Source organism: Arachis ipaensis, chromosome B2 (assembly GCF_059453495.1).
Source record: "Arachis ipaensis isolate K30076 ecotype BB chromosome B2, ASM5945349v1, whole genome shotgun sequence".
Classification (NCBI taxonomy): Eukaryota; Viridiplantae; Streptophyta; class Magnoliopsida; order Fabales; family Fabaceae; genus Arachis; species Arachis ipaensis.
In genome coordinates this window covers 15,033,159-15,046,785 of record NC_142437.1, presented here as the reverse complement: position 1 = coordinate 15,046,785, position 13,627 = coordinate 15,033,159, and the positions used below count along the sequence as shown (strand labels likewise).

General features: G+C 38.4%; 1 protein-coding gene across 2 annotated transcripts; it reads left to right on the top strand.

Annotated features, from left to right (window-relative positions):
- Positions 1-10,321: 10,321 nt before the first annotated feature.
- Positions 10,322-13,242, top strand: LOC107624989 (uncharacterized). 2 transcript variants are annotated; one of them, XM_016327495.3, is made up of 5 exons: positions 10,322-10,741; positions 10,881-11,489; positions 11,643-11,838; positions 12,314-12,445; positions 12,791-13,242. In XM_016327495.3, exons 2-5 carry the CDS (start codon positions 11,191-11,193, stop codon positions 12,896-12,898), a joined length of 735 nt encoding a protein of 244 aa, XP_016182981.1. In that variant the 5' UTR covers positions 10,322-10,741; positions 10,881-11,190; the 3' UTR covers positions 12,899-13,242. The 2 variants fall into 2 exon arrangements, with proteins under 2 accessions (XP_016182981.1, XP_088361375.1); XM_088505249.1 differs by having other exon boundaries at positions 10,322-11,489.
- The last annotated feature ends 385 nt before the right edge of the window (positions 13,243-13,627 follow it).

The following is a 13,627-nucleotide window of genomic DNA, read 5'->3' as shown; positions in this document are numbered from 1 at the left end:
CCACAGCCACAGCCAACCAATGCAACAACCAGAAAACAGGTTAAAAGGAGAAGTGTTAAACGCCCGCCTCCGACCGGACAAAGACAGCAGCCAAGTACACCAGCTACCAACCAGCCAGCAACAACTCCCTCCACACACAACTCTCAAACTACACCACATCCACTACAAGGTGCTAGTGCAGGAACAAGCACCCGGTTCATGCAGTTCATACCCACACCTGGAGTTGTGACTCCAACAGCTACAGGTCCAGGCACATCTGATAGAGGGAGAGGTCAAGGTAGAGGTCGAGACAGGATACGGGGATCAAGCGGAGGAAAAAATGGTTTATCAAGCGGGAGCAGTAACTCGACCCCAATATCATAGACTAATACTGCAAAATTTGGAATCTGGCTTTTTGTTGTTTTTAGGTTACACTTGTGAGATACATAACTCTTATGTTTTTCTGATGGATTTTCATCCTATTGCTTAGTTCTGACTTAGTAAGGCTTTTTTTGAGGGTGTAAATTCAGTGGCCAGTACTTGGCTTTTTTTTGTCTAATATCAGAATGTTTGGAACCTCCAGCATCCATATATATATATAATGAACAATTTACTTGTTAAGGCAATTATATACTTGCCATCTTTTGCCTCTTTTTGATATCACTATTGTTATTGTTACAACATTTTCGTCTTCCAATTAGTTCCTTACTCATATATTGAACAGCAAAATTATCAGGTTGCTAATTTCCAACTTACTGTTTGATCCTTAATGTTATCAGAATCATTTTAGATTGCAGCAACAAGTTCAAACATTGTGTATCTACATCAATGTATCACATAAAAAGCAAACCAGTATAGATTAGGAACAATCCATATCATTCAAAAATTTTAACTATGACAGAACAAAGACCTCTCTTTTTACAAGTCTTATGATTTCATAACCAAATACAACTCACAAAACAGACAAAATGCTACCCCCAGTGCAACAGTAATAATCATCACTCTAATTCCCCTAATTTCACCCCTAATTTCAACCCTAAATTTGTCTATCTTCTTAGCCATAATTGAGGATGCTTGCAGATTTCCCCCCTGAATTCAGAGTCAATCCATCATCAGGTGTTGCATAACAATGCTCGAACTTCCTCTTTGCTAAACATCTTGCCACGCCCTCCCATCCTTGTTCGAGTTCATCCACCCAAACAAATTATCTGCAATCTCTTGTCTAAGAGAAAAAAAATCCCAAATTTGTCAACTAAAACTCAGAAATCATTGTCTAACCTCAACAACAACAGCAGCTGTCCCTTACCGCCCATAGAGGACATCTGATGAACCATCTGTTAGGGTTCGTAATCGTTCCAGACTCCATCAACACAACATCTCTCCCACAGAAACATTTGCCGTCGAGCTTCTTCTCCTTCATCTTCTTCGAACTTGAAGAACTGCTGCGAGTTCCAAAATTTCCATCTGAGTTAAATCTGCGTGATGACATCGCTGGGGTTCTGAGATCACTCTGGGTTATGGTTCGAATTGCAACAAAATTTCAGATATGGGGTTATGTTTCGAATTGGGGAAGAGAGCTTGCTAGGGTTTTCATTTCAACCATTACCTACGTATACAACGTTCAGATCCACGTGGATTGGGCTTTGGGAGGTTCGGATTGCCATGTAGGATTATACAAACCCGAAGCAGGTGCCAATCCAAGCCAGGCTATTTTTGTCACACGGAGCCCATCTCTCATGGTTACAAAGTCAGTTTCCTTCTATGATGGGTACATTTGTCAGCGTTCTGAACTATCATGGGTACAAATGGTCAATTATTCAAAAACAAACACATCTGAAAAACTGAAAAATATCAAAGCAGCTCTTCATCTTTCTAGTTTTCTTACCCCACCTTGTCACTCTCAATCTCTCATTCTCAAGTCGCAAACTCAAACTCTCTCATCTTTCTCACTGCCACTAAAGTCTCTCTCGGTCTCACTTGAGTCTCTTCTCCTTCATGTTCGTCCGCGTCTCGTCGCCGGCATTTCAATGTCTCACGACCTTCTATGGGCTCTTCGTCGCCGGCGACAGAAGCAACTCTTCGGATTGTCGTCGCTCATTGTCTTCTGGTTTTGGGTTCTCGCTGTCGTCGAGTTGCCGTGGATCATGGCCATCGTGGGGTCGTCGCTCTTCATCGCTCCACGTCTTCTGGTTTCGGGTCCTCACAGTTGCCGTGGACCGTCGACCGTTGATGAGTTCCTGCATCATCGCTTACATTATTCTGTCTTTTCAGATTCCCCTTCTTTCTATATTTTATAGAATATAAATTTTGTTCTTCTAATTTTATCTATCATGGTGCAGCTAACATAGTGCTTCATTTCTCACTTGATTATTGATTATTTATTATGTAGGTGTACTATAAAATGAAAAATTAGATTTTTACTTGTCAAAGTAGACTTTAGATTTTTCACAATTTTTCTATGTTTATTTACTCATACATGTGCTTTTAATTTATTAATCTTTGTGCATATGTTGACTATGAACAAGATTGTACTATGGTTTATGTTTTTGTGATTCAGATGAAAAAGAATGTTATTGTTTGATTTAAAAATTTTAACTATAAAATCTTATCGAAATTGACACTAATGAATTTGGTTATGAACTAAGACAACATTAATAAAATATAATGCAAGGTTAAAGTCCTAAACCTAGAATGCTTTTAGTTCAAAGAAGTAACTTTTTTTTACTTTTGACTTATGAAAAGTAGTAGTATTAATGTCTGGTGCAATTTTCAATACCAAATTGCAACTTTCTAAGAAGCTATTTAGGAGTTTATAGAAAAATTAAAAAAAATGACTTCTCTCATAATACTTCTACTTTTCATCACATTTCTATAAAATAAGTATTTTTAGAGTTAAAAATCCAAACACAAAATAACTTATTTATAAGTTACTTTTAACAGATTCATTTATTGTTTAAGTTATTTTATCAAAAGGAGCTTAATTAAGTTGGTTACCCAAACTGGGCCTAAGTCAAGCTGCTGCATAATTAGTTTTGCTTTCAAACAAATAGTTGCACATTTATCAAACAAGTAGCGCAAATCTAAAAGTCAAATGGTTTAGTTTCTTTTAATTTGATGACTGAATGTTGCTGTATCTATATTTGGATATTATGAATTAGATTTTGTAGTACTTTTTTGTTGATTAGAGAGAATGAATTTAGGAAGGGTTTGATTTTCTTCTTCTTAATAGAGTTGGATTTATTTTCTTGATTTGAGTAATTAATAATTAATTAAGTTGTACTGCATTTGCAGCCTATAACTAAAAAAAATGGCAATCTGAAGACATGTTTTTTCATGTTCTCTTCAAGATTATCATGAAAACTTTTTTTGTTTTGAATAAATGATTCAAAGTAGAACTTTTCTATTTCGAATAAACAATTATGCGTCTTATCTCATTCCAAGATTCTCCCCATTTTCCTGCATTCCCATATTCTAGGGTTCACTTTCGATTTCCAATTCCAATATGCCGTTCTCCCATTCTCATTCTTTCATTTTAAAACACGTCCAATTTCTTAATTTATGTTTCCATCTTCTAATTCTTTCAGAGTTGAAAAAAAATGTCGGCATTTTTATCCATCGCAAAAGCACTTCACTCCTTAGCGTCATGCAGAAATGACATCGCTCAACAGCAACAACTTCGACAGCTGTTGGTGCCTTACCTCCATCACTGGCAGTGCCACCAATCAGATTCAATTTCTTGGATGCTGCATTGTCGATTTTCCGTTTACAAGAATTTTGACTAACAGCAATGTTACGGTCCAAATGAGGTACTTTTTTTGGAGAGTCCGTTCTACTCAAATATCTCAAAAAAATGGTTTAATAGAGAGAAGAGAGAGGTTCCAAATAGATGAAGATGACGTTCAAAAGGCGCTGAGGATAAGTAATATATACAAGCGTCGTTTGCATTTATTTAAAAAAATCGGTAAATAAAAAAATAAGATATTTATTTAAAAAAATCCTTCATTATGAATATGTTCATCAAAACAGAATATTGAAATTAAGAGTAAATGTCCAAAATGGTCCCTGAATTTTAAATCGTTATTCAATTTAGTCCTTAATTTTTAAAAATGACCAACTAAATCCCTGAATTAAAAAACGTGCATCTCCGTAGTCCCTCACAGAAGTGCCGTCTTGCTGATGTGGAACGTGAACTGCCATGTGGACATTCCATTAAGCGACGTCGTTGAAGGAGAGGATGCCCTAAGTGTGTGAAACGACGTCATTCAACGTCTTCTCCCCTTTGAATAAACAACTCTTGTTGGTCCCCCTTCCACTTCAACGTTTCCTACCAAAACTTCAGAAAAGCTTTCTCTTCTTCTCTATCCGTTCGTTCTCCCATACTTCCCACTCACATTTTCTTGCTGAGGATCATCCTTAGAATCCGTTCTCTCCGGTCAGTGAAGGAGTTATCGACGAAGCATCACCTTCACACATTGCCGACGGTGAGAGGTAACAGTTCATGTTGGTCATTCTCTTCCATTTTTTGTATTTCATTGAGGGTTCTTGATACTTATGTGTGAATGCGTTGTTGTATACGTAAGTGAGTAGTTTAGAATGTTGTGGTTGTTAATGGCGCAAATGTTAGGGTTTAGGATTTCTAATATGAAACTTGTAACCACATAAATCATAATTTGGTTTAAGTTATAGTCAATAGGAAGTAAATATATGCTTTCTTATTACAAATAGAGTGTTGATTTCTAGTTCTTTGCAATATGGTTGTTTGACAAAATGATTAATGCTGTCTGTTTTGTGCATTGTGCTGTAAACTTCAGATGCCTGATCGATTGAAACTTGTTTTTCACCATGGTGGAAAGTTTGAGACAGATCCTAGTGAAAATTTTATCTACACATCTGACTTGTATGATGAATGGGTTGGAGTCGATGAAGACTATCTTGACGTGTTTGCGATAACAGGTTATTATAGAGAATTGGGGTATGATAAGGTTGAAGCATGTTGGTTTTTGGACCCTGAAGATGGGTTGAAGTTTGGTCTTAGGAGATTGCAAGTGGACCAGGACCTTATTAGTATGATCAAGCACTGCCATGAGAATAACATCATCCACATCTATTTTGAGCACGGACCTTCGGTTCCTGATATAATTAATGTAATGGAGTAGTCTGACGAGGATCATGCCATAGGCCATAAAGTTGGAATGGAAGACATGGAAGAAGATAGAGTAGAAGGTGTTGAAGCTGTGAAGAAAGCCAGCACAATATTAAGTCAACTTGAAGAACCAATTACCTTTATCCCAGTTGAACTGAAATCCACTGCACCAAGCCCACTGTCCCCTACCCACTGCCCCATGTCCACTGCCCCCCAGCCCACTGCCTCCAAGCCCATTGCTCCCAAGCCCACTGTCCCCCAGCCCACTGCCTCCAAGCCCATTGTTCCCAAGCCCACTGTCCCCCAGCCCACTCCATCCAAGCCCATTCCACCAAAATCCACTGCCCTCAATTTTAATGTCCATAAATCTTGTTCACAAGCGAAGTCCCCTAAATCTCTATCCCAACTAAACCCCATTACATCTAAACTCATATCTTAGAAAGTCTGCTCTCAACCTACTCCCTCAACCAACAATGCACAAATCAAGAAATCCAGTGTATCAAAGAAACAATCCAAGCCTATTAACTTTAAATTCAACACATCTACAAAAATGCATAGAAGGTATATCACAAGATCACAAGGCTGGAGGAAACAAGCAAGCAAGGAGCCAATTCACTTGATTGTTGATAGCTCATCTGATTCTTATGAGTCTGTAAAAGACAGTTTATACAAGCCACACATGCCACTTGATTGTGTGGACTCAAGCAGTGACAACGATGATGATGTTGGTCCTACCAGCCATAGGAGAAAAAGGAAGATTGGCAATGACAATGATAAAGGCAAGAAAAAGGCTATTAATGATGAAGATATTTTTCATCAACTTTCAATGGATGCATCTGATTATGAGAATGAGGTAGATGATGATGAGAAAGAAGAAAACTTGCAATGTATGTAAAGTATATTTTTTTATTATAATTAATGTGAATATGTATTGATTTTATTCTTTTTCTGATGATAGTTGAAAATCTGATGAACTGAAGACTCCACCAGACTCTGAGGATGATGCAGACCCAACTGTGACTCCCATCTTCAATGATGTTGCCAAGTTTGGACATGTGAGGTTAGAGCTAGGTATGGAGTTTGCCACTAAGGATGCTTTTAAGAAAGGGGTTAGAAATTATACATTGCAAGAGGGTAGGGGTGTTAGGTACAAGAAAAATGACACTACTAGATGTAGGATGGTATGCAAGAATGAAGATTGTCCCTGGATGGTGTTTTGTTCTTATAGCAAACCAAATAGATATTGGCAGATTAAGACCTTTAATGATGATCATACATGTGAGAGAACTTTCAAGAATAGATGTGCAACTAGGTCTTGGGTAACTGATGTACTTGTTAAGAAGGTTAGGAAGCTCCCAACATTTAGACACTGTGAGTTTTTTAATTACTTTAAAGCAAAAACTGGAATACAATTGTCTAGGACTACAATTACAAGAGCTTTGGGTGATGCAAGGAAAATAGTGAGGGGTGATGAAGTTGCAGAATATGCTAAACTCAGAGATTATGCAGAGGAGCTATTGAGATCTAATCCGGGTTCAACTATCAAGTTAGGTGTTAGTCCGATGCCTAACGGAGAAGGTGTATTTGAAAGATTTTATGTCTGTTTTCATGGATGCAAGAAAGGTTTTGTGGGTGGCTGTAGACCCTTGGTAGGACTTGATGGGGCTTTTTTGAAGACCTATTATAGAGGTTGGCTGCTGTGCGCCATGAGTCAGGACGCGAATAATCATGTGTATCCAATTGTATGGACAATTGTTCATGTTGAGAACAAAGACAACTGGAAATTTTTCTTGGAGCTCTTGCATAAAGACATTGGAGATCAGACAGAGCACGGTTGATGCTTCATCTCTGACATGCAAAAGGTAACCTATATGCTTCAATTAGAGGCACGTTATATGATTTTAAGGACCATTTTGAATTAATGAACACAATTCGAAGGACTATTTTATATTAATAATTGATTCCAAACAAATTAATTCATTTTAAATTCAATTCATTTCAAATAGCATTGTACTAGCCTTGCTGGATTTGTACTAGCCTTGTTGGATTTGTATAGTATAGAAACTTGGTTAGAAACTTGATTAGCCTTGCTGGATTTTTTATGCTTTCAACTTCATTTAGTATACTATTGTTATTCCAATTGCAAAATTTAGGAATTCTTAAGCGCATAACTTCAAATTAGCCCCTGTTTTTCAATTTATTATTATATAACTGGTAAAACTCAAGAATTTGTTATTTGCTCAGGTTTTTTAGTGACTATTTTGTTATCTTGTAGGGTCTGATCCCAGCATTGCGTGAGGTTATGCCAGGTGCGCATCACCGCTTCTGTGTGTGGCACCTTTGGCAAAACTTTCAGAAACAATGGAAGGACTCACACTTGAAGAGTTTGCTTTGAAAGTGTGTTAGAGTAATGACTGTCCAAGAAATCAACGGGCATATGCAGTCTATAAAGAGGGTGAATGAGAAGGCGTGGACATATTTAGACAAGTTTCCTAGGCAGGCATGGACCAGGACTCATTACAAGGACTTTCCAAAGGTTGACAATGTGTGTAACAACATGTGTGAGGTGTTCAACACTGCCACCAAACCATACAAATGCAAGCCCGTCTTGACTTTACTGGAGGAGGTTAGGAGGTATGCCATGACTAGTATGGAAAGGAATAAACTAAAATTCTCTAGTCATGTGGGACACTTACCTCCGATTCAACAAAGTATACTTGCGAAGGAGAGATATTACAGCAGGTATCATACACCAATGTGGTCTGGAGATGCAGCTGAAGTCATGTTTGAAGTGCATGGTAAACCACATAATGTGGTGGTTGATTTGGGAAACCAAACATGTAGCTGCAGGCCTTGGCAGTTATCGGGTAATTAATATTTTATTTTATTTTTTTGTGTAATTGTACGGTAGTATATCTATCAACACACTTAGTTACTCAAATTTATTATTTTCTAGGGTTATCTTGTCGTCATGCAATAGCTGTAATTTCAGTCATGAATGGTAGACCCGAGAATTATGTCCATGCATGGCTAACAATGAGCTCATACAACAAGACATATGAATACCATATCAACCCGGTAAGAGGCCAATAGTTGTGGAAAACTTCACAATACCTCCATTGCTTACCACCTGTAAGGAGCAAATCCCGTGGCAGGCTATCACATTATGCAAGAAAAAAAGATGCACATGAGACACCTGTTCGGGGTAGCCAAGAGCGCACTGCAATAAAATTGAAGAGAAAATATGGCAAATTTACCTGTGGGACATGTGGAGATGTTGGTCACACAACAAAGAGTTGTAAAATAGCAAAAAAACAAAAGGCTGATGAGCTAGCAGCTGCTACAAAGGCTGCTGAAGATGCTGCAAATGAGGATGACGCTGGTGCTAAAGGTGACGAAAGTGAGGTTGTTAGTGCAGAATGTGAGATTGGTGCTGAAGGAGGACAAACTGAAACTCAAACAGAAGTTGCTGCTGAAGGGGTCTAGGAGCTGAACAAGAACCTGCAACTCAGGTAATAATAGTATTAAAAACATTAATCAAAATTAGAGCTTGAGTTAATCAAATTGGAAACAAATCCATTTTCTTGTTAACTTGAGAGGATATGTTTTTGGTCAACTAATATGATTCTTGACAGTGTCATCATCCATATAATGACACTTTTTATTGTTGTTATTGCTATCACAGGCTGCAAAGACTACAAAGAATGTCAAGAAAGGGCTTCTGAGAACTAAAAGTGAGAGGCGCAACAAACTCCCTGTCAAGAGAACAACTTCATCCACTGCTGCGACTGCTCCACATCTAACTGAGATTTCAAGAGAGACTATTCGGGGAGCTAGTGCAGCAACCTCTAAAAAACTGGCCTCCTTCTTGAAATTTGTTCCAACTCCAGGATTCAATCCACCGAGAAAAAATGTCTAACTAGCACAAAGTGTAGTGGCTTTTTGAGTTCATGTTGTTGTAGTTGAATGCTATGGTTAAACAATGTGCCTTTTTGTAATGTAACCTTTGAAACCTGTATGCATGACCTTTGAATGTTGTTATGGCCTATGATGTTTTGGGTTGTGATAGTATGTTATGCACAATGTGCTTTAGCACAAACAACACTTGTTCTATGTTCCAGAATTAGTTATGTTATGTTAAATTAATTTCATATTAGCTTTGTTGCATGTTTTGATTTATCTCTTTTTGGTTTAATTGAACACAATTTTAATAGAACAAGTGCAGCATCAAGAATTGAACTCATGTAAAATTAGTGTTTTATTTCATTCCATCTTCATCAAGACATTACATACCACTTAAGAAATTTAAAATTTCATAACATAATCATCATTTGTTGAATATAAACCCCAACAAGCTAAAATCTAAACACACACCAAAAGTAACTATAAAAGCCAGCAGCACCATTGTCATCATCTTCACGGTCTTAATATCACTCTCCAAGGTTGTCATCCTCCAATTTAACTCATGCAAAATTTATTGTGAGATGGGTGTTGCACAAACTGGTTCTTTACATTCATCAGCCCAGCAAAAAAATTACAATGGATTCCATACAGTAGAGTAAAAAACACAGGTGAATCCAAACTCAAAGTGAAACCATCTTAACATTTTCTTCACAGCCATAATCTTACCTCATAGTTCAGACAACCATAAAATGGTCTATCAGAATTTTCTGCCGTCGTTGAGTACTTCATCACCGTTCGAAGCCCGCAATTGCAGAAAACGGCATTCTTACCTCCCCTACTACGCATTCCTTTGTTGCCATAAGGTCTGCCTGCAGAGTTGTTCCTACTTGAGCTACTTTGACTTCTTTCGTCACCACCCATCATCACTCACGCAGACGAGAAATCAATTTGGGTTTTAGGACGAAGAAGAGAGGTCTAAGAAGAGAAGGACACAGCATACAATTTGAAGAAAAAAAGACAATTAGAATTTTATAATTGAAATGGACTAATTTGGGTATTATTAGGCAATTTCAGATATCAATTTGAATCAAATTCAATCTTGATATACATCAGCATACAACTGGAATGTCCACATAGCAATTTACGTTCCACATCAGCAACGTTTAGACGGTCTGTGAGGGATTAACAGAGATACACATTTTTAAATTTCAAAAATTTAGTTGGCCATTTTAAAAAATCAAAAACTAAATTGAATAACGATTTAAAATTTATGGACCATTTTAGACATTTACTTTTGAAGTTAATGTGAAAAAAATCCTAATTTCCCACCCCAGAACCCTCGGCGCCCCCTCCCCAACCTCATTCACCCATCACTCACTCATCAGTCATCACCGATTTTCTCTCCTCCCTAACTCACTCACTCCGCCGGTCAGCCAACGGAGGTCGCCTCTCCTTCCTCCGTCTTGGCCTCGCCGTGCCGTGTGCTTCGTCGCTGGTCTCTGCCTCCTCTGTGTGTCCCCGCGCCTCTGTCTCCTCCGTCTGTGTCGCCCGGCCGCCTTGGCTCCGCCGTGCGGCGCGCCTCGCCTGCGTCTCTGTCGTCCTTAGTGGCTCCACTGCGTCTGTCTCTGGCGTCCGGAGCTCTGCGTGCGGCCTCCTCTCCAATACGGGCAACTCTCCTCGCTGGTGGCCTACCTCTGTAACGGTTCTGCAACCCAGGTCCGCTGCCCGTCCCTGACTCTGCGTCTGCTTCTGCAGTCACTGTAGGGAGGGTTTGGTTTTCTTCTTCTGAATGGAGCTGAAATTGTTTCCTTGATTTGAGTAATTAATAATTAATTAAGTTTTATTTCCTTTCCAGCCTGTAACTGAAAACAATGTCAATCTGAAGACATGCTTTTTTCCTGTTCTCTTCAAGGATTATCATGAAAAACTTTTTCTGTTTTGAATAAATGATTCGATGTAGAGCTTTTCTGTTTTGAATAAACGATTCCGTGTCTTCTCCCATTCCAAGATTTTTCCCATTCCCTTTGTTTTCCATATTCTAGGGTTCACTTTCGATTTCCAACCCTAATCTGTCGTTCCCCCATTCTCATTCTTTCGTTTTAAAACCCGCCCAATTTCTCAATTTTGGTTTCCATCTTCCAATTCTTTTTGAGTTGAAGAAAAAAATGCCGGCATTTTTGTTCACCGCGAAGGCACTCTGCTCCTTAGCGTCACGCAGAAGCGGCGTAGCTCAATTGATTAGGAGGAGAGGCAGCAACAAATTCCTCGGCTGTCGGTGCCTTACCTCCATCGCTGGCGGTGCCACCAATCAGATTCAGTCCCTTGGATGCCACGTTGCGGGTTTCCCGTTTACGGGAGCGTTGAATAACAGCAATGCTGCTGTCCAAACGAGGCACTTTCTTGGATGTGGAGATGGTGAAGAAGGTGTTCTCTCCAAAATATACGAGGAGAAGCGCGTTTTGGGGTAACACACTCCTCTTCCTCCCCAATCCCTAATTCCAATGTTGAATTTAAACAATTTGATCATTTTAGTGTCTGATTAATTGGAACTTGACACTTTTGGGTTGATAGAGAATACGCTTTGCATTTGTGAGCTGATACGCTTTTTGATTATCAGGTATTCGCCAGAGCAATTATTTGATGTTGTTGCAGCTGTTGACTTCTATCATGGGTTTGTCCCCTGGTGTCAAAGGTCGGAGATACTTAGGCACTATCCAAATGGGTCATTTGATGCTGAGTTGGAGATTGGATTTAAATTTCTTGTTGAAAGTTATGTTTCTCATGTTGAATTGGAGAGACCAAAGCGTATAAAGGTAGTTCATTTTCTCTACTCAGGATGATTATGGTTACTTTCTCTTTTTCGTACCATTAAAATCTGTTGGATTCTGCTTCTATAAAAATGCTGGCAGTATGTTGTTCATGCCAATGCAATAGAGTAGCTTTGCCAATATGTCGTTGCTACACAACTCTACATAATGTATTACATCATCGGCCATTAGTATCATTCTGATGTGAAAATTGCTAAAAGAGAGTTAAGAGGGTATCATGTTACATCTCAAAACTAGAGGCGGCGAAAATGCATGTGTTATTTGGGCTTTTGGCAATTGTTCCCACTTCTATAGGAATGGGTAAAGCCAAGTGACCAGTAGCAAGATTGGGGTTGGCTGGTTTGTTGAAAGAGGCAGCACGAAATCAACTTGTTTATGGCAATAGAATTTTGTTTTTTGTTTCTACTGTTTGCTATTTTGTTGTGCTTATAGCCTTATACTATACGTTTTGTATTTTCAGACAACCGTTTCACAGAGTACCTTGTTTGATCATTTGATAAACATATGGGAATTCAATCCAGGCCCAGTTCCAGGGACTTGCAATATTTATTTTCTGGTGGATTTTAAGTTTCAGTCACCACTTTATAGACAGGTATGGTTCTGTCATTCTGTATCTGTTTTGATCAACTGGTTTTTACTGTCATTATGGTTTCTTGGAATCAGTGTCCTGTCCTCACTTTTATGTTTTCCTTTCCCTGACTTTTGAGGACTTAATCTGTTAATTCATGTATGCGTCAAGGGTTTATTTGCTGAGTATTATTACCAGTACTTGACATGACTAACCCTCTTATATGCCTGCATCCGTGTTCATACAATCTGCTATGCAGCCCATTCCATCAGAATAAACCCCGTTAATGTTAACATTATAAAATCAATGTTAACATTATTATGTATTTTTTGGGTGATGACTAATCAATGTTCTTTTTCTGTTGGTCAGATTGCATCTATGTTCTTCAAGGAGGTAGCCTCTAGGATGGTTGGTTCATTTACTGAGCGTTGCCGTTTGATATATGGACCAGAAGTGCAGGTCTATGAAAGGTCATAATTTAATTGGTTTGGACATCAGTTTCTTGCCTTGAACAGGGCTAAGGTCAATTTACAGGTTTAACATTAATTGGGAAAGTTTTTGATTGTGCCGCCCAATGCTGAATGAATTCAATTGATCGTTTCTCTTTTTAATACCAGGTGATATTTGTAATATGTAGATGAATTCTACAATACACCCGGTACAATCTTGAAAGTGACCTGAATTTAACGTGAATTTTTTCCCCTTAAAAAAAAAGGACCTAGAGTGGAAAAAAGCTATCGCATATCCTTTCTTGGTTTATGTGAAATGGACATATATATTTCTTCCAATGCAATACATACACGTTATCGTATTACTAGCAACTGAATAACATTCACAAGCACTGTAGACCTGTACTATTATTTAAATCTATATGCAGTGAAAGGTTTCGATCAAATATAAACAAACGAGATGAACAGGGTTTACAAGAAAAAAAAATATTTATTAAAACCCTCTGAAGGGTCTACGAGAAATTGAGGAACCCTGCACAAAAGGCGAAGGTATGTTCTACTTCTATCCATGTCTTTGAACTCTACACCTGAGATCTTGCAAGCAAGTGTTCCAATTAAGTGAAATACAATCACATGACTAGAATATTTTATTTGTGGTCTACAAAATTATGTTTAAAGAACTTATGTCATGTAGAACCAATTTTTTATGAGAGTGATCCCTTCCCATGAAGTTAACACAATATCTTGGGGCTCAAGA